Source organism: Hyperoodon ampullatus, assembly GCF_949752795.1.
Source record: "Hyperoodon ampullatus genome assembly, chromosome: 7".
NCBI lineage: Eukaryota > Metazoa > Chordata > Mammalia > Artiodactyla > Ziphiidae > Hyperoodon > Hyperoodon ampullatus.
The window spans coordinates 107068841-107091006 of NC_136920.1; the positions used below are offsets into that span (position 1 = coordinate 107068841).

General features: G+C 35.5%; 1 protein-coding gene across 3 annotated transcripts in view; it reads right to left on the reverse strand.

Annotated features, from left to right (window-relative positions):
* The window catches only part of CWF19L2 (CWF19 like cell cycle control factor 2), a gene marked incomplete at its 3' end in the record, with an annotated part of 168843 nt that overhangs the window by 138517 nt on the left and 8160 nt on the right, over window positions 1-22166 (reverse strand). For all 3 annotated transcript variants that reach the window (XM_079708103.1, XM_079708102.1, XM_079708104.1), the window contains exons 4-5: window positions 7839-7949; window positions 6968-7087 (exon numbers count right to left, since the gene is read on the reverse strand). In XM_079708103.1, the coding sequence (XP_079564229.1) occupies window positions 6968-7087; window positions 7839-7949 (231 nt within the window). The remainder of the gene's footprint in view (window positions 1-6967; window positions 7088-7838; window positions 7950-22166) is intronic.

The window sequence follows — 22166 nt, forward strand, 5'->3', positions numbered from 1 at the left end:
TGGACAGCAACATGTAAAAGAATGAAATTAGAACACTCCTTAACATCATACACAAAAATAAACTCAAAATGCATTAAAGACCTAAATGTAAGGTTAGACACTATAAAACTCTTAGAAGAAAACATAGGAAGAACACTCTTTGACATAAATCACAACAAGATCCTTTTTGGCTCATCTCCTAGAGTAATGAAAATAAAAACAAAAATAAATAAATGGGACCTAATGAAACTTAAAAGTTTTGCACAGCAAGTGAAGCCATAACAAGATGAAAAGACAACCCTCAGAATGGAGAAAATATTTGCAAACGAAGCAAGTGACAAAGGACTAATCTCCAAAATATACACACAGCTCATACGGCTAAATATCAAAAAAACAACCCAATCCAAAAATGGGTCAAAGACCTAAACAGACATTTCTCCAAAGAAGACATACAATTGGCCAACAAACACATGCAAAGATGCTCAACATCACTAATTATTAGAAAAATGCAAATCAAAACTACTATGGGGTATCACCTCACACCAGTCAGAATGGCCATTATCAAGAAATCTAGAAACAATAAATGCTGGAGAGGGTGTGGAGAAAAGGGAACCCTCTTGCACTGTTGGTGAGAACATAAATTGATACAGCCACTTTGGAGAACAGAATGGAGGTTCCTTAAAAAACTAAAAATAAAACTACCATATGACCCGGCAATCCAACTACTGGACATATACCCTGAGAAAACCATAATTCAAAAGATACATGTACAATATTCACTGCAGCACTATTTACAATAGCCAGGACATGGAAGCAACCTAAATGTCCATCAACAGATGAATGGATAAAGAAGATATGGTGCATATATACAATGGAATATTACTCAGCCATAAAAAGGAAGAAAATTGGGTCATTTTTATTGATGAGGATGATCCTAGAGTCTGTCATACAGAGTGAAGTAAGTCAGAAAGAGAAAAACAAATACTGTACATAAAGGCATACATATGGAATCTAGAAAAATGGTACTGAAGAACCTATTTCCAGATCAGGAAAAGAAAAACAGATGTAGAGAATGGACTTCTGGACATGTGGGGGAAGGGGAAAGTGGGACGAATTGAGAGAGTGGCACTAACCTGTATACACTACCATGTGTAAAGTAAATACCTAGTGGGAAGCTGCTGTATAGAACAGGGAGCTCAGCTCGGTGCTCTGTGATGACCTAGATGGGTGGGATGGGGTGGGGGTTGGAGGGAGGCTCAAGAGGGAGGGAATATATGTATACATATAGCTGATTCACTTTGTTCTGCAGCAGAAACTAACACAACGTTGTAAAGCAATTATACTCCAATAAAAAAATTTCTCATTAAATCAAGTATAAAAAAATAAAATAAAATCAGGGTCAAGACAATGTTGCCCAGTCTCCCCACTTTCATTCAACACAGTATTGGACGACCTAACCACATCAATCAGACAAGAGAAAGAAATAAAAGGCATCAAAATTGGAAAGGAAGAAGTAAAACTGACACTATTTGCCCATGACATGATACTATATATAGAAAACCCTAAAGTCTTCACCAGAAAACTATTAAAACTAAGAAATAAATTTTATAAAAGTTCAGAATACAAATTAGCATACCGAAATCTGTTGCTTTTCTTAATACTAGTGATGAATTATCAGAAAGAGAATTCAAGAAAAAAAAACCATTTACAATTGAATCAAAAAAAGAATAAAAGGGCTTCCCTGGTGGCGCAGTGGTTGAGAGTCCGCCTGCCGATGCAGGGGATGCAGGTTCGTGCCCCGGTCCGGGAAGATCCCACATGCTGCAGAGCGGCTGGGCCCGTGAGCCATGGCTGCTGAGCCTGTGCGTCCGGAGCCTGTGCTCCGCAATGGGAGAGACCACAACAGTAAGAGGCCCGTGTACCAAAAAAAAAAAAAAAAAAAAAAAGAATAAAATACCTTGGAATAAACTTAACCAAGGAGGTAAAGGACCTATACTCTGAAAACTATAGAACAATGATAAAGGAAATTGAAGATGATAAAAGAAACAGAAAGATATACCATGTTCACAAATTGTTAGAATGCTATTATAATGTCCATACTACCCAAAGCAATCCCTATCAAAATACCCAAGACGTTTTTCAAAGATTTAGAATAAATAATCCTAAAATTTATATGGAACAACAAAAGACCCCAAATAGCCAAGACAATCTTGAAAAAAAAGAACAAAGCTGGAGGTATCATGCTCCCTCACTTTAGACATTACAACAAAGCTACAGTAATCCAAACAGTATGGTACTGGCACAAAAACACACACATAGATCAGTAGAACAGAATAGGCAGCTAACAAATGAACGCACACACTGGTGGTTCAATTGATCTATGACAAAGGAGACAAGAATATACAATGGAGAAAAACAGTCTCTGCAGTAAGTGGTGCTAGGACAATGGACAACTATATGTAAAAGAATGAAATTAGAACATTCTCTAACACCATATACAAAGAATAAACTCAAAATGGATTGAAGACCTAAATGTAAGAACAGAAACCAGAAATCTCGAAGAAAACATAGGCAAAACACTCTTTCCAATAAATTGTAGCAGAATTTTTCTGGATCTGTCACCTCAGGTAAAGGAAAAAAACCCAGAATAAACAAATGGAACCTAATTAAACTTAAAAGCTTTGACACTGCAAAGGAAACCATCAACAAAAGGAAAGACAACCTATTGAATGGGAGAAAATATTTGCAAATGATATTTCTGATAAGGGGTTAATGTTCAAAATATATAAACAGCTCATACAACTCACTATCAAAAAAACAACCCAATTAAAAAAATGGGCAGAGACCTGAATTGACGTTTTTCCAAAGAAAACATACATATGGCCAACAGGCACATGAAAAGATTCTCAACTTCACTAATCATCAAGGAATTGCAAATCAAAACCACAATGAGGTACCACCTCACACCTGTCGGAATGGCCATCATCAAAAAGACCATAAATAATATGTTGGTGACGTGGAGAAAAGAGAATCCTAGCATATTCCTAGTAGGAATGTAAATTGGTACAGACACTATGGAAAACAATAAGAACTTTCCTCAAAAAACTAAAAATAGAACTACCATATGATCCAAAAATTCCACTCCTGAGGTACATATTCAAAGAAAATGAAAAGACTAATTCAAAAAGATATGCACCCAATGTTCATAGCAGAATTATTCACAACAGCCAAGATATGGAAGCAACCTAAGTATCCATCAATAGATGAATGAATAAACAAGTTGTGATACATACACACACACACACAGAGGAATATTTCTCAACCATAAAAATAAATGAAATTCTGCCATTTGCAACAATATGGACGGACCTACAGGATTTTATGCTTAGTGAAATAAGCCAAATACTGTAGTTATTACTTATATGTGGAATAAAATGAATATATAACAAAACAGACTCACAGATAGAACTAGTGGTCACCAGTGAGGAAAGGTAAGGTCAAGGGGCTCAACAGGGGTAGGGGATTAAGATGTACAAACTATTATGTATAAAGTAAATAAACTACAAGGATATATTGTACAGCACAGGGAATTACAGCCATTGTTTTATAATAACTTTAAATGGAGTATAATCTATAAAAATATTGAATCACTAAGGTGCACACCTGAAACTAATACTGTATATCAACCATACTTCAATTAAAAAATTAGATTAAATTAAAAAAACAATAAAACTTTTAAAGACTTATTATAAAAATAAAAACTGTAACCATCATTTGAAGAAAGAAAATAGATGTTTGAAAACTGGCTTGTCTCACTCATTAGTCTAAATGATTTACTTCTGTACACAATAATCTGAATTCTTACCTAAGCAAAAATCAAAAATTACTACAGGTTATCATACATCAGGACTAAACCCAGGCATTTACAGAGCAGCAAAATAAACTTATTGGTAAAAGAATAATACTGTAAAATTTCAAATATACAAAAAAAAAAAAGAAGCAGCTACAGTTTCCCAAAAAGTTTATAATCTCATAAGGGAAACAGGATAAGACTATTAAACTATAGTGCTTTATAGAAAACTACAAGTACTATATAGTAAAGGAACAAATAAAGTGCTATGGGAACATAAAGGAAGCAGAGATTTATTTCAATCAAGCAAAATAATAAGAATTTCATCATATATATCAAGTTAGGCCTTGAAGGATAAACAGGATGCAGTCATACAGGGATAGAGGGCATGAACTTAGAAAAATCCAGATGAACAAAAATTCAGAGACAGGAATTTTCAGAGAAATACAACACAAATTAATTAAACTATTTTGGTTGAGATGCAGATCACCCAAAGGAAAGAGTCCAATCAAATGTGTTTGGACTCTATTTGCAGGCAGCATTTTGTGGTCTTTAAAAGAGAATAATAAATATAGCAACTTTCTTTTCAATCTAGGCTCTGAGCAAGTTAAGAAACATAAAAAAAGCATAAGAAATAAAAGACAAAAATTACCTTTATTGCTAATAAAGGCTAAATTGGAATTTTTCTTTCAGTGAACAACAAATGCATCTGTTAACTGAACCCCATAATGAGGCAGATTTTCCCAGGTGGAGAATGCACTGAACCAACCCCCCACTTCATATCATTCCCCACACAATCTCTGCCAGCAGTCTGTTCCATAATCAGGAAAGGCAGGGCTACGCCTAGTACGCCCAATTTATTCTTTGCAAATTTTCTAGTGAAAATGTACTTCATATCCTCAAGGACAGAATGAGAAAGGAGGGTGGCATGAAACACCACTAGCAGAGCTTCATCCACGGAAAAGGAACTACTACAAACAGCAAAGACACATTCCCCTTAACTTCAATCACTGAAGATTTCTAAACAGAATAATACCATGACAAAAGCTGTACTTTGAAAAAGTTATTCTGACATCAGCTGTAGGATGCTGAAGAACAAAAACGCTTTTGTATCTGCCCAGGCAAGAGTAAATTAGGGCCTGAACCATAATAATATTTAATGTTAACCAGTTCTTTGTTCCAGGGGCTGTCTTCAGTTCACTTCATCTATTAACTCAGCTCCAGTAAAGATGATATAAATGAGACAAAGAGGTGAAGACATACAACTAACAAATAGCATTTAAACTAGGAGTAGCAGCAGGAATGGAAAAGATGATATAGATGCAAAAAAAAAAAAAGACAAAAACTACATAAGCAAATGAGCAAATCAACAGACACTGACTTACTTGAATCAGAAGTTTATATAAGAATTTGGGGCTTCCCTGGTGGTGCACTGGTTGAGAATCTGCCTGCCAATGCAGGGGACATGGGTTTGAGCCCTGGTCTGGGAAGATCCCACATGCCGCGGAGCAGCTAGCCCCGTGAGCCACAATTACTGAGCCTGCGCGTCTGGAGCCTGTGCCCCGCAACAAGAGAGGCCGCGATAATGAGAGGCCCGCGCACCACGATGAGGAGTGGCCCCCACTTGCCGCAACTAGAGAAAGCCCTCGCACAGAAACAAAGACCCAACACAGCCATAAATAAATAAATAAAATTAAAAAAAAAAAAGCAAAAGAAATCTGAATGAAGTATGGTCTTAAAAAAAAAAAGAATAAATAGCCTTTAAAAAAAAGAATTTGTAAGAAAACATTATATTAATTAGAAAAGCTGTAATTCAATGCTGGAAAGTTGGTAAGATAAGCATGACAAAGTACTATAGCTTCTTAGGAAAGGAAAGGTGGTTTTCTGTAACAGTATTCTAAGAAAAACTAATCACTATTTCAATGTATTAAAGATACTCAAGAGTTTACTACATTCCGTTGTTTGATATAGAGAACAGATGAACATGTGCAAAACCTAAGATCATAAGCCAGGGATACCTGAACATACCAGACCATTCATGCCCACAAACAGCAGAGCATGACTTCAGAAGAAAGCATGTAATCACAATGGGTAAAATCAACTTCCTGACTTCATGCAGCTCCTCTTTCTTGCTCTACTACCCACTGGTTACACCCCTTTGGTACTTTCCCCCTAACTTCTTCAGATCTAACTCAGAGACAAAACAGAACTTAGTAAAGATATTCCAAAAACCTCTGGCCCCAAAGTTCCAAATGGGCAGCTACTTAATTATAAAGTCAATACAGTTTACCACACCAACATTTTCAGAATTAAAATCAAATTGGGGAAGAAACAAAAACACAAAACATTGATCATAGGACTTCATGATCACTCTTTCCTATTTTTCATTTATTTGTGCCTCTGTGTTGCATTCAAATTCTTGAATTTGATAGTCTAAATTCTTAAAGACTATCTTCCTGTTCACTAATTCTGTCTTCAGCTGTATTCAGTTTGTTGTTTCACCATTTTACAAGTTTCTAATTTCAACTCTAATATTTTTCATTTCTAATATGGGCTCTTTTTCAAATCCACCTTCTTATTAAACTTTTAACCCTTATTCATATTTTCTATACCTACTATTACTATACAAAGCTATTAAATATTCCAAAAGATAAAGGTTTTATGAGTCTGATTCTGTTGTTTATTGTTTCGGATGACTCTCATTCATGGACTATCGTTACATTTTCATGTATAGTATGATTTTAGATTATGACCTTAAATGCCATAGAATTTGCTTCTGGGAGACCTGTGAGGCCTAAATTGACAGTGTCATCCTTTATAAAGGACTGGTAGTTATTTCTGCCAATCATTTCAAGGCACTACCAACTCAAGAATGCTTTAAATTCTCACCTTGAAGATTTTCAGCTGTAAACCAAATTCTGTACTCAACCATATATACCCTAGATTTATAAATGTAATATACATTTAAACTCATTTCCTACAAAAAAATGTTAAAGAACATATCATATTTCATAGTTGTTCCCACTGATTTATTAAATACCACAAAAAATAATATCTTACAAGTAAAACTGCATTTACATAAATGTGTATCAGTTAAAGGCAAATCAGAAAGTTAAAGCATTTTAAATGTTCTCTTACCTGTTCAAGTGCTTGGGTTTTCTCTTGCTCTATTTTCCTTATAGTTTCCTTTTCAGCTTTGAGTGATAATGATGACACAGTTTTAACAGACATAAAATCAACAGTCATCCATTCATCCCTCTGTTAAGAAAAAGAAGTCACTTCAATCTAAATTGATTAGAACAACACTAAACACTTAACAATAAATTAGAGATTCTGGATGCACTCAAACCTGGATTAAATCCCACATGGCTGTATAACTTAAAGCAAGTTTCTTAGTCTCTCTAAGCCTTCTTCTCTCCCCTGTAAAAATGGGTTAAAATACCTACCTTTCAGGAATGTTTTAAGGAGTTAACAAGAAAACTGACTTAAGGCATCTAGCCCAATGCCGGATATACAAAAGGCACTCAAACATAGTTCTTTTCACCTTTCTTTCTTCACTGTTGCTAACAGTGTAAATATAGCACTCTTCCTCAGGCGTATGAACTATAACCCAAAATTTGTGAACTATTCAACTATAAGAATTGCTAAGAAAATTATGGCATGAAGTGAAGGGAAAGAAAACCTGTGACTGAACTCTACTCGCTGTAGAAAAGTCAGATAGATGTTACAAGATTTCAAGTACATAAGGGGAAAAGTGCCACTTCCTTATCAACAACCAGAGGTAGGAAACCCTCTGAGGGACTAGAATAGGGATAAATGTTAACTTTCCCACAGGAGAAGAAGGGGAGTGAAAAGGATCAGCAAACAGCATTATTGCTAAAATTACTCATAAAAGTATACTGTTTACAAAGTCTAGTTTTTCTTCTGACTAAATTATAATCACCTTTCATTTTAACATTCAGCTACTCTTGTAAGTTGACGCTTCTTTGTTTAAAATCAGGCCGCTTACCTGAATAACTTGGTTGTCTTCTTTTTCTGACTTTTCAGCTTTCACCTTCCAGGCCTTTTCCTTGCCAGAAGTGTGGGAGGGAACAGCCTCAACCCACTCATCTTCAGAGCTCTAAGAATATTTAACATATAAGTAGAATTCTCAGATTTACATACTTCCGCATAAAAACTCTGTGTGGTTCCACTCTTCCTCCTTTTCTCAACCCTTAAATATCAACTTTGTTTGGGTTTCCAGTCTTTGCCAATTATACTTTTTAATCTCTAGACATTCCACTTGGGGCATTAAATCCACTCTCATGACTTAAACTACCACAATTATACTGATACCTTTCTAATTTATCCCCCCAAAGTTTCTGTGATTTAAACAACTGCCTACAATATTTAAATGCCATGCTGAATGCAGTAAGGACAAAAAGTGAATCCAGCATCTACTTCCACAATACTCGATCCTTCTTCTATATATTTGAATTGAGCTACCTGGCATCACCAACCACCCACTTACCCGAGTCAGAAATCTCAGGACCATCTTACTCCTCCCATCTAAACCTACGGCTGTCATTTCCAAAAGATTTCTCAACTACAGTGAACACCAAATGATTATCATGGGAGTTCACCTCCATCCCTGGCCACAGCTGACTGTTTCAGAGGTAGGCACCTGAACCAATTAATTTCAATTATAGTCACTCTGCAGGAATTTGAAACCAAGGCTAAATGGTTTACTCTATAACAAAGGAGAACTCGAAAGGCATTGGCAGAGACCATTTCTGTCATGAGGCACAGAATTCAGGAAAAATTTATCTATATCAAGAAAAGCAAAAATAGAACTGAGAGGGGAAAAAAAGGAAGATGGTAAGAAGATTCATAAAATCTTTCATGACTCTAGTTTGAGCTATTCCTAAAACCCAGGTGCATTCCTATATGTCCTATGAGACGTTTGTGTTCTAATAATAAATCCCTCCCCTTTTTGGGGGGGTGGTGGTTAGACCAATTTAAGTTTGGTTTCTGCTACCTACAACCAAGAGTCCCAACTAATATATACTCCTTCCTCCCCATTCTTAAAGCAGCAGCCCTAGATCAGATCTGCTTATCTCTCACTTAGACAACTGGAAAAACCATATCAGTCTCCAAACCCCCATTCTTTCCTGCTCCCTTTCATTCTCCAACCCCCACCCTAAAAACCTTTAGAGTATTATAAAAGGCATATCTGACCACAGTACTCCTCTTCTTTGACTCCCTGTCATAAAGACGACGGTTACGCCTTTTCTTTCCTATCAATAGAACCCAATTTTATTTGGAGATGTAATGTGCCTCTCTTGCTGGAGAGTGAAACCTTAATCAAGTCTCCAATAAGGTGGAAATGAAAGTACTATGTAGGACTTTCTGGAGGTTACAAAAAAGAGGGCATCCTCTTTCCTGTTATCTAGATAGACTAAGAGGTACTTTTTAAAGACAATGGAGGAACAAAACTAGAAGACTTGGTCCCAGAAGACCACACTGAATTGCCTACTTGATTTCTTCTATATGAAAGAAAAGTTAGAGATTGGTTCAAGATGGCAGAGTAGAAGGACGTGCGCTCACTCCCTCTAGCGAGAGCACTGGAATCACAACTAACAGCTTAACAATCATTGACAGGAGAACACTGGAACTCACCAAAAAAGATACCCCACATCTAAAGACAAAGAAGACGGTGCAATGAGATGGTAGGAGGGACGCGATCACAATAAAATCAAACCCCATAACCGCTACTAGGTGGGTGACTCAAAACTGGAGAACAATTACACCACAGAAGTCCACCAACTGGAGTGAAGGTCCTGAGCCCCATGTCAGGCTTCCCAACCCGGGGGTATGGCAACAGGAGGAATTCCCAGAGAATCAGACTTTGAAGGCTAGTTGGATTTGATTGCAGGATTTCAACAGGACTGGGGGAAATAGAGACTCCACTCTTGGAGGGCACACACAAAGTACTGTGTGCACCATGACCCACGGGGAAGGGGCATGGGTCTAGACTGAACTAGACCTACCTGCTAGTGTTGGAGGGTCTCCTGAAGAGGTGGAGGGCAGCTGTGGCTCACTGCAGGAACAAGGACACTGGCAGCAGAAGTTCCGGGAAGTACTCCTTGGTGTAAGCCCTCCCAGATTCCAGCATTAGCCCCACAAAAGAGCCTTTAAACAACCAACAGGGAAGGAACTCACCCATCAGCAGAAAAGAGGATTAAAGTTTTACTGAGCTTTGCCTAGCAGAGCAACATGGAGATCTATCCACCACCAGTCCCTCCCATCAGGAAACTTACAGAAGTCTCTTAGATAGACTCACTCACCAGAGGGCAGACCACAGAAGAAGAACCACAATCCTGCAGCCTGTGGAACAAAAACCACATTCACAGAAAGATGGACAAGATAAAAAGGCAGAGGATTAAGTACCAAATGAAGGAACAAGATAAAACCCCAGAAAAACAACTAAAGAAGTGGAGATAGGCAACCTTCCAGAAAAAGAATTCAGAATAATGATAGTGAAGATGATCCAGGACACTGGAAAAAGAATGGAGGCAAATATCGAGAAGATGAAAAAAATGTTTAACAAAGACCTAGAAGAATTAAAGAACAAACACCTAGAAGAATGAAAAAACAAACAAACAGAGATGAACAATACAATGACTAAAATGAAAAATACACTAGAAGGAATCAACTGCAGAGTAACTGAGGCAGAAAAACAAATAAGTGACTGGGAAGACAGATGGTGGAATTCACTGCCGCAGAACACAATAAAGAAAAAAGAATGAAAAGAAATGAGGACAGCCTAAAAGACCTCTGGGACAACATTAAACAAACCCACATTCATATTATAGAGGTCCCAGAAGGACAGGAGAGAGAGAAAGGACCCAAGAAAATATCTGAAGAGATTATAATAGAAAACTTCCCTAACACGGGAAAGAAAATAGCCACCCAAGTCCAGGAAGCGCAGAGAGTCCTAGGCAGGAGAAACCCAAAGAGAAACACACCGAGACACATAGTAATCAAACTGACAAAAATTAAAGACAAAGAAAACTTATTAAAAGCAAGAAGAGAAAAATGATAATTCACGTACAAGGGAACTCCCATAAGGTTAACAGCTGATTTCTCAACAGAAACTCCACAAGGCAGAGGGGAGTGGCACGATATATTTAAAGTGATGAAACGGAAGAACCTACAAGCAACATTCCCCAGTAACGATCTCACTCATATTCGACAGAGAAATCAAAAGCTTTACAGACAAGCAAAAGCTAAGAGAATTCAGCAACACCAAACTAGCTCTACAAGAAATGCTAAAGGAATTTCTCTAAGGGGGAAAAAAAAAAGATGAAAAGGACCTACAAAAACAAACAAAAAACAATTAAGAAAATGGTAATAGGAACATACATATCGATAATTACCTTAAACGTGAATGGATTAAATGCTCCAACCAAAAGACACAGGCTCACTGAATGGATACAAAAACAAGACCCATATATATGCTGTCCACAAGAGACCCACTTCAGAACTAGGGACACATAAGGACTGAAAGTGAGGGGATGGAAAAAGATATTCCATGCAAATTAAAATCAAAAGAAAACTGGAGTAGCAATACTCAAATCAGATAAACTAGACTTTAAAATAAAGAATGTTACAAGAGACAAGGAGAGACACTACAAAATGATCAAGGGATCAATCCAAGAAGAAGGTATAACAATTATAAATATATATGTACCCACCACAGGAGTACCTCAATACATAAGGCAAATACTAACAGCTATAAAAGAGGAAATCGACCATAACACAATAGTGGGGGATTTTAACACCTCACTTACACCAATGGACAGATCACCCAGACAGAATATTAATAAGGAAATACAAGCTTTAAACAACAAAATAGACCAGTTCAATTTAATTGATAATTATAGGACATTCCATTCAAAAAAAAAGATTACACTTTCTTCCCAAGTACACATGGAACATTCTCCAGGATAGATCACATCTCAGGTCACAAATCAAGCCTCAGTAAATTTAAGAAAATAGAAATCATATCAAGCATCTTTTCTGACCACAATGCTGAGATCAGAAATAGATTACAGGGAAAAAAATGTAAAAAACACAAACACGTGGAGGCTAAACAATACATTACTAAATAACAAAGAGGTCACTGAAGAAATCAAAGAGGAAATCAAAAAATAACTAGACACAAATGACAATGAAAACATGACGATCCTAAACCTATGGGATGCAGCAAAAGCAGTTCTAAGAAGGAAGTTTATAGCTATACAAGCCTAATTCAAGAAACAAGAAAAATCTCAAATAAACAATCTAACCTTACACCTAAAGGAACTAGAGAAAGAAGAACAAACAAAACCCAAAGTTCGTAGAACAAATAATAAAGATGAGAGTGGAAATAAATGAAACAGAAACCAAGAAAACAATAGCAAAGATCAATAAAACTAAAAGCTGGTTCTTTGAGAAGATAAACAAAATTGATAAACCTTTAGCCAGACTCATCAAGAAAAAGACGGAGAGAACTCAAATCAATAAAATTAGAAATGAAAAAGGAGAAGTTACAACAGACACCGCAGAAATATAAAGCATCATAAGAACTACTACAAGCAACTCTGTGCCAAAAAAATGGATAACCTGGAAGAAATGGACGAATTCTTAGAAAGGTATAACCTTCCAAAACTGAACCAGGAAGAAACAGAAAATATAAACAGACCAGTCACAAGTAATGAAACTGAAACTGTGATTAAAAATCTCCCAACAAACAAAAGTCCAGGATCAGAGGGTTTCACAGGTGAATTCTATCAAACATTTAAAGAAGAGCTAACACCCATCCTTCCCAAACTCTTCCAAAACATTGCAGAAAAAGGAACACTCCCAAACTCATTCTACTAGACCACCATAACTCTGATACCAAAACTAAAGATACTACAAAAAAAAAAAAAGAAAATTACAGACCGATATCACTGATGCAAATGCAAAAACCCTCAAAAAAATGCTAGCAAATAGAAACCAACAACACGTTAAAAGGATCATACACCATGATTAAGTGGGATTTATCCCAGGGATGCAAGGATTCTTCAATATATGCAAATCAACCAATGTGATACACCACACTAACAAATTGAAGAATAAAAACCCTATGATCATCTCAATAGATGCAGAAAAAGCTTTTGACAAAACTCAACACCCATTTATGATAAAAACTCTCTAAAATGTGGGCATAGAGGAAAACTACCTCAACGTAATGAAGGCCATATATGACAAACCCACAGCAAACATCATTCTCAACAGTGAAAAACTGAAAGCATTTCCTCTAAGATCAGGACCAAGACAAGGATGTCCACTCTCGCCACACTTATTCAACATAGTTTTGGAAGTCCTAGCCATGGCATTCAGAGAAGAAAAAGAAATAAAAGGAATACAAATTGGGAAAGAACAAGTAAAACTGTCGCCATTTACAGATGACATTATACCACACATATAAAATCCTAAAGATGCCACCAGAAAACTATTAGAACTCATCAATGAATTTGGTAAAGTTGCAGGATACAAAATTAATGCACAGAAATCTCTTGCATTCCTATATACACTAACAATGAAAGATCAGAAAGAGAAATTGAGAAAACAATCCCATTGATCGCTGCAACAAAAAGAATAAAATACCTAGGAATAAACCTACCTAAGGAGGTAAAAGACCTGTACTCAGAAAACTATAAGACACTGATGAAAGAAATCAAAGATGACACAGACAGAGAGATATACCATGTTCTTGGATTGGAAGAATCAATATTGTGAAAATGACTATACTACCCAAAGCAATCTACAGATTCCATGCAATCCCTATCAAATTACCAATGGCATTTTTTTACAGAACTAGAACAAAAAATCTTAAAATTTGTATGGAGAGAAAAAATACCCCAAATAGCAAAAGCAATCTTGAGGTAAAAAAATGGAGCAGGAGGAATCAGACTTCCTGACTTCACACTACACTACAAAGCTACAGTAATCAAGACAATATGGTACTGGCACAAAAACAGACATTTAGATCAATGGAACAGGATAGAAAGCCCACAGATAAACCCATGCACCTATGGTCAACTAACCTATGACAAAGGAGGCAAGGATACACAATGGAGAAAAGACAGTCTCTTCAATAAGTGGTGCTGGGAAAACTGGACAGCTACATGTAAAAGAATGAAATTAGAGCACTCCCTAACACCGTACACAAAAATAAACTCCAAATGGACTAAAGACCTAAATGTAAGACTAGATACTGTAAAACTCAGAGGAAAACATAAGAGGAACACTCTTTGACATAAATCACAGCAAGATCTTTTCTAACCCACCTCCTAGAATAATGAAAATAAAAACAAAAATAAACAAATGGGACATAATTAAACTTAAAATCTTTTGCACAGCTAAGGAAATCATAAACCATAGGAAAAGGCAACAGTCAGAATGGGAGAAAATATTTGCAAATGAAGCAACTGACAAAGGATTAATCTCCAAAATATGAAAACAGCTCATGCAGCTCAATATTTAAAAAAACAAGCCAATCAGAAAATATGCAGAAGACCTAAATAGACATTTTTCCAAAGACATACAGATGGCCAAGAGGCACATGAAAATCTGCTCAACATCACTAATTATTAGAGAAATGCAAATTAAAACTATGAGGTATCATCTCACAACGGTTAGAATAGGCATCATCAGAAAATCTACAAACAACAAATGCTGGAGAGGGTGTGGAGAAAAGGGAATGCTCTTGCACTGTTGATGGGAAGGTAAAATGATACAGCCACTATGGAGAACAGTATGGAGGTTCCTTAAAAAACTAAAAATAGAATTACCATATGACCCAGCAATCCCACTACTGGGCATATACCCAGAGAAAACCATAATTCAAAAACACACATGCACCCCAACGTTCACTGCAGCACTATTTACAATAGCCGGGTCATGGAAGCAACCTAATGCCCATCAACAGACGAACGGATAGCGAAAATGTGGCACATATCTACAATGGAATGGAATATTACTCAGCCACAAAAAGGAACGAAATTGGGTCATCTGTAGAGACGTGGATGGACCTAGAGACTGTCGTACAGAGTGAAGTAAGTCAGAAAGAGAAAAACAAATATCCTACATTTATGCATATATTTAGAACCTAGAGAAATGGTACAGATGAACAGGTTTCCAAGGCAGAAATAAAGACACAGATGTAGAGAACAAATGTATGGACACCAAATGTGGGGGTGCAGGGGATAAATTGGGAGATTGGGATTGACATATATACACTAATATGTATAAAACAGATAACTAATAAGAACCTGCTGTACAAAAAAATAAAAATAAAATTCAGAAAAAGAAAAAAGAAAAGTTAACTATTTTTATATTCTATATATTTAATATTAACCAATGGCTATTCTGGGGTTCTCTAGTAACACAAATGAACCTAATTTGATGATATACTCCCTACTGAATAATTCAAACTTCTTGGTTTACAAAGTAAACTCTTACAATTTCATCTCCATTCACTCTCCTCTTGTTTTATAATCTAATATTGTTAAGTTGCTTATAGTTGTATTTACCTATGTACATACATAAACACACACACGCACACACAGACAATTTTATATCATGTTATCTCCTACTTCCATGCCTTGCTCTCACAATTCCTTGTGCACACACACCTCTATATGCCAGGGTGATTCTTACTCATCCTTTAATTCTCAACTCAAGCATCATTTCCTCAAAACCTGCATATGAAATCCTCCTTCCCTTAATATCCTGAAATGCCTTGGCATCATGAGATTACATACTGGAAGTATGTGTCTGTTTAATTTTAAAATGAGTTCCCCAAAAGTTTGAACTCTATATATTTGTATTCCCCATGTATATAAAAATGTCTGGCAAAGAGTTGGCATTCAATAAATGTGCATTAAAATTAACTCAATCCACCCTTGCAAAAGCCCAAGTCAGAAACTTTAAGCAGCAGCCTGCATTAAATACTAGGTACTGAATGAAAGAAGCATATGTGATATAGCTAGTACTCATTTTTCATTTACACAACGACAACTGGACCATTCTGTACAACTCTCCTGCCTCCATTCCCTTTCTATTAATTTTGTTGCTAACTTTCACTATTATTCACTCACCTCCACTTCAGCATGACTTATGTTCCCCTCTCCCCATGCTATGACCTAAGTTCTCCTGCTGTTTCAGTCCTCCATCCTACCTTGAAGAACTCATAAACCATCAATGTGCCTCTTGACCTAAGACAGCTCCCAGGACTCTTCTTCTCATGTGTAGCCATCATAATTAATCACACTCTTAATCCTATCTAACAGTCAAAACCTAAATACAGGACCAAAACAGAAAAGTGCCACCAATAAAAACATATGTAAATGTACATATTATATATATATATATATATATATATATATATATATATATATGAAGTATTACATATATAGATAAAATACATGTACTTATATTTGCATAATACACATAAAATGCATACATTTTATATTTAAAATATAAAGTACCTACATAAATACATATATTTCTCAAAGATACTTGAAGACTTCTGCACTAGTCATGAAAAAATAAATGCTACATCAGACTAGAAAAATATACAGAAATGGAAATAAAATTTAAAATATAAGAAACAACTGTTTTTAGACACTGAATCTCAGTTGTGCAGGACTATGATCCCTGAGAAAAGGCAAACAAACGAGGTGAGTGCTACAATTACACTCTAATGCTTTTTGCCTAGTGGCACTTTCTAGACCATGGCACAGGCAGGGTAACTCAAGCCCAATAATGACTATCTCACTGAGATAAGAAAACAGAATTTTTACTTTAATGCTTTTTGCCTAGTGGCACTTTCTAGACCATGGCACAGGCAGGGTAACTCAAGCCCAATAATGACTATCTCACTGAGATAAGAAAACAGAATTTTTACTTTGTGATGGCTGAGATAGAGCATCCATGAAAAGGGAGCACCACAGAGAAAGAACTCCAGAAAACTATATAAGAGACCCCTGTAGTCTTTAACTGAATACCAAACTGAACATTCTTAGGATGCAAGTCCACAAGGATAGACAAAGAATAATTACCATGGAAGGAACAATTATTAGAGTGTTATGAGCAGAGAAATCCCCAGAGCTCACAAAGGGCTAGAAGACATTCTCGTTCCCACCAACCAGAATAGAGAAATCTCCTTGAATACCGAGGGCAATCAGCAGAGAAACCACAAAGGCACGCCTTAGCATGTCTTAGAAGTAATGGCTACTCTAGATGCACACAAACATAACTTAAACACCAGCCTTTGAAAAGTATTAAGCTAATACACAAGTAACCTACTCCCCACCAAAAGAAAACTCAAGACCCTTTAAAGGAAGACAACAAATCCAGTAGTCACAATATAACTTTCACAAGGTTCAGTGTCTAATTAGAAATTACTAGACATTCAAAGCAGGAAAATGTGACCCAAAGACAAGAAAAGAAATCAGTTAATCAAAACAGAACAAGAAATAAAGAGATAATGACACAGCAAACTAGGATTTTGACACCACTATTATAAATATGCCCAAGGAAAGGAAAGCATGAACAAATAGGAGTCAAAATGAAGATATAAAAAAGACCCAAATGAAATGTCTAATGATGAAAAATACAATAACTGAAATGAAAACCTTAATGACTGGGGATAACAGCCAATTAGATGCTACAAAAGAAAAGGCTAGTGAACTTGAACCTAAAATGCAACAGTAAAATTTATCCACACTAAAGAACAGAAAAGGCTAGAACAAAAGTAAATAAAGGCTCAGTGACTTATGGGACAGAATTAAGGATACTAGCAGAATAAGAGGGGACACAAAAAACATTTCACGAAATAATAGCCAGAAAGTTTCAAATTTGATGGAAACTATGAACTCATAAATAAAAAAAGCACAATGAACCCAAGGCAGGATAAAGACAAAGAAAACAATATCAAACATCATAATTGATTTGCTAAAAAAAAGATAAAGAAAAAAATTTTAAAGCATTCAGAGCAGAAATAAATATATACAGAGAAAAAGGGATAAAAATGACTGCAAATTTCTCTCATTAGGAACAATGTAGGCAAAAAACAATGAAATGACATCTTAAAGTACAGGAAAAGAACTATAAACTTAAAATTATCTGTCTAGGAAAAAAACTTTAAAAATGAAGACTAAACAAAACAAATTTTCAGACAAACAATAACTTAGAGAAATGTCACAAAATAAGCCCCAGTAAAATTAAGAAAACTGCAACCATATCAAGCATCTTTGCCAATGCTGTGAGACCAGAAACCAAGTACAAGAAGAAAACTGCAAAAAAAATAAACATGTGGAGGCTAAAGAATTTGCTACTAAAAACCCAATGGATCACTGAAGAAATCAAAGAGGAAATAATACCTAGAGACAAATAACACTGAAAACATGACGATCCAAAACATACGGGATGAGAAAAAGCAGTTCTAAGAGAGAATTTTACAGTGATACAGGCTTATGTCAGGAAGCAAGAAAAAACTCAAATAAAGAACCTAACTTACCCCTGAAGAAACAAGCAAAAGAAGAAACAAAACTCAAAGTTAGTAGAAGGAAAGAAACCATAAAGATCAGAGCAGAAATAAATGAAACAGAGACTAAAAAAACAACAGAAAAGATGAATGAAACTAAAAGCTTGTTCTCTGAAAAGATAAATAAAACCAATAAACCTTTAGCCAGATTCATCAGAGAAAAAGAGAAATGGTCCAATCAGAAATGAAAAAGTATAAGTTACAACACCACAGAAATACAAAAGATCAAAAGAGACTACGAAGAACAACTATATGCCAATAAAATGAAAAACCTAGAAGAAACAGACAAATTCTTGGAAAGGAACAATCTCCCAAGACTGAACCAAGAAAAAATAGAAAAGTATGAATACATCAATTATCAGTAATGAAACTGAATCAGTAATTAAAAAAAAAAAACAAAACTCCAAACAGACAAAAGTCCAGGACCAGATGGCTTCACAAGTGAATTCTACCAAACATTTAGAGAAGAGTTAACAGCTATCCTTCTCAAACTATTCCAAAAAAATTGCAGAGGAAGGAACATTTCCAAACTCATTCTCTGAGGCCAGAATCACCCTGATACCAAAACCAGACAAACATATTGCGAAAAAAAAATTACCAGCCAATATCACTGCTGAAGATAGATGCAAAAATCCTCAACAGGAGATAAGCAAATTGAATCCAACAATACATTAAAAGGATCATTCACCTTTGTCAAGTAGGATTGACCCCAGGGATGCAAGGATTTTTCAATACAAATCAATCAATGTGATACACCACATTAACAAATTGAAGAATTAAAACCATATGACCATCTCAATAGATGCAGAAGAACCTTACGTTAAAGTTCAACAGCCATTTATGATAAAAACTCTCCAGAAAGTGGGCATAATAAAGGCCATACATGACAAATCCACAGCTAACGTCATGCTCAATTTCCTCTAAGATCAGGAACAAAACAAGGATGCCCACTCTTGCCACTTTTGTTCAACATAGTTTTAGAAGTCCTAGCCATGATCGGACAAGAAAAAGAAATAAAAGGAGTCTAAATTGGAATAGAAGAAGTAAAACTGTCATTATCTAGAAATGACATGACACTATACATAGAAAATCCTAAAAGCACTACCAGAAAACTACTAGAGCTTATCTATGAATTCAGTAAAGTTGCAGGATACAATATTAATATACAGAAATCTGTTGCATCTCTATACACTAACAGTGAACTATCAGAAAGAGAATGTAAGAAACAACCCCATTTACCACCACATCAAAAAATAAAATAAAATATCTAGGAATAAGCCTACCTAACGAGGTAAAAGACCTGTACTCAGAAAAATATATGACACTGATGAAAGAAACTGAAGAAGACACAAACAGAAAGATATACCTGTGTTCTTGGATTGAAAGAATTAACATTGTTAAAATGACCATACTACCCAAGGCAATCTACAGATTCACTGCAATCCCTATCAAATTACCAATGGCATTTTTCACAGAACTAGAACAAATAATTGTAAAACTTGTATGGAAACACAAAAGGCACTGAATAGCTAAAGCTATCTTGAGAAAGAAGAACAGAGCTGGAGGAATCATGCTCCCAGACTTCAGATTATACTACAAAGCTACAGTAATCAAAACAGTATGGCACTGGCACCAAAAAAAAAGACACATAGATCAATGGAACAGGATAGAGAGCCCAGAAATAAACCCATACACCTATGGTCAATTAATCTATGACAAAGGAGGCAAAAATATACAATGGAGAAAAGACAGTCCCTTCAATAAGTGATGCTAGGTATACTGGACAGCTACATGTAAAAGAATGAAATTAGAACATCCTCTAACACCGTATACAAATATAAACCCAAAACTGGGTTAAAGACCTAAATGTAAGACCTATACTGTAAAACTAAAAGAAAACATAGGCAGAACACTCTTTTGACATCACAGCAATATATTTTTGGATCCGTCTCTTAAAGCAAAGGAAACAGAAGCAAAAGTAAATAAATGGGACCTAATTCAACTTAAAATCTTTGGAACAGCAAAGGAAACAACTGACAAAACGAAAAGACAACCTACTAAATGGGAGAAAATATTTGCAAATGATATGACTGATAAGGGGTTAATACCCCACATATATAAACAACTTATACAACTCATAATCAAAACAACAAATAACCCATTTCAAAAATGGGCAGAAGAACTGAACAGACATTTTTCCAAAGAGGAAATGAAGATGGCTGATGGGCGAAAAGATACTCAACATCGTTAATCATCAGGGATATGCAAATCAAAACCACAATGAGATATCACCTCACACCTGTCAGAATGGCTATTATCAAAAATAATGCAAATGACAAATGACAAGGATGTGAAGAAAAGGGAACCATGTTACACTGTTGGTGAGATGTAAACTGGTGCAGCCACTGTGGAAAACAGTATGGAGGTTTCTCAAAAAACTAAAAATAGAACTACCATATCATCTAGCAATTCCACTCCCAAGTATATACCCCCAAAAAACAAAAACACGAATTCAGAAAGATACATGAACCCTAATGTTCAGAGCAGCATTATTTACAATCACCAAGGTATGGAAGCAACCGAAATGTCCACCAACAGATGAATGGATAAAAATATGGCATATATATATATACATATATATATATATATATATATATATATGTATATATATATACAATAGAATAGAATACTACTCAGCCATAAAAAAGAATGAAGTTTTGCCATTTGCAGCAACATGGACAGAACTGGAGGGCATTATGCTAAGTGAAGTAGTAAGTGAGACAAAGAAAGACAAACACTACAAAATATCACTTATATGTGGTATCTAAAAATAAAACAAACTAGTGAATAAAGCAAAAGGAAACAGACTCATAGATATAGAGGTATATCTATATATAGAGATAACAGTGGGGAGAGAGAAGGGGAAAGGGGCAATATAGGCACAGGGGATTCAAATTAAGGGTTATTATGGGATTATATTAAATCATGTCTGTGAAACTTTTGAAAAGTATAAGGCACTACAGAATTTTAGAAATCTTTCATTCAACTAAAAAAATAGAATGAATCAATGAATGAATAAACAAATAAGAACACTAAAATAAAACCAATTAATCCAAATGAAGCTAGGAAAAGGAAGAGAAAAAATAAATGGGACAAATAGAAAAGGGAAAGCAAGATGGCAGACAAACCCAAACATACCTGTAATTACATTATACGTAAATAATCTAAACCAGCACTATCTAACAGGGTCTTTCTATACCTACACCCAATATGGTAGCCACTAACCTAGCCATATGTGTCTACAAACACTTAAAAAATTTGGCTAGTGAGACTGAAGAAATGAACTTTCAACCTGATATAACTTCAGTAAATTTTAACCAAAAATGTTAAAGTCAATATGGCTGTCATATTATATAGTGGAGAAAATCCTCTAATTTAAAAGAAGAAACTGATAAGCTAGATAAAAAAGCAAGCCCCAAACACAGACTGTCCACAAGCAATACACTTTCAATATAAAATAAACAGATACATTAAAACTAAAAGATTAAAAAAATACACCATGAAAACAGAAAGTCAGAAAACTGAAAAGGCTTTATTACTATGGGACAAAAGTAGACCTTAAAGATGAATATTACCAGAAATAAAGAGGAACATTTCATGATATAATCGTCAATTCATCAAGGAGATACAACAATCCTAAATGTGTATGTATCTAAC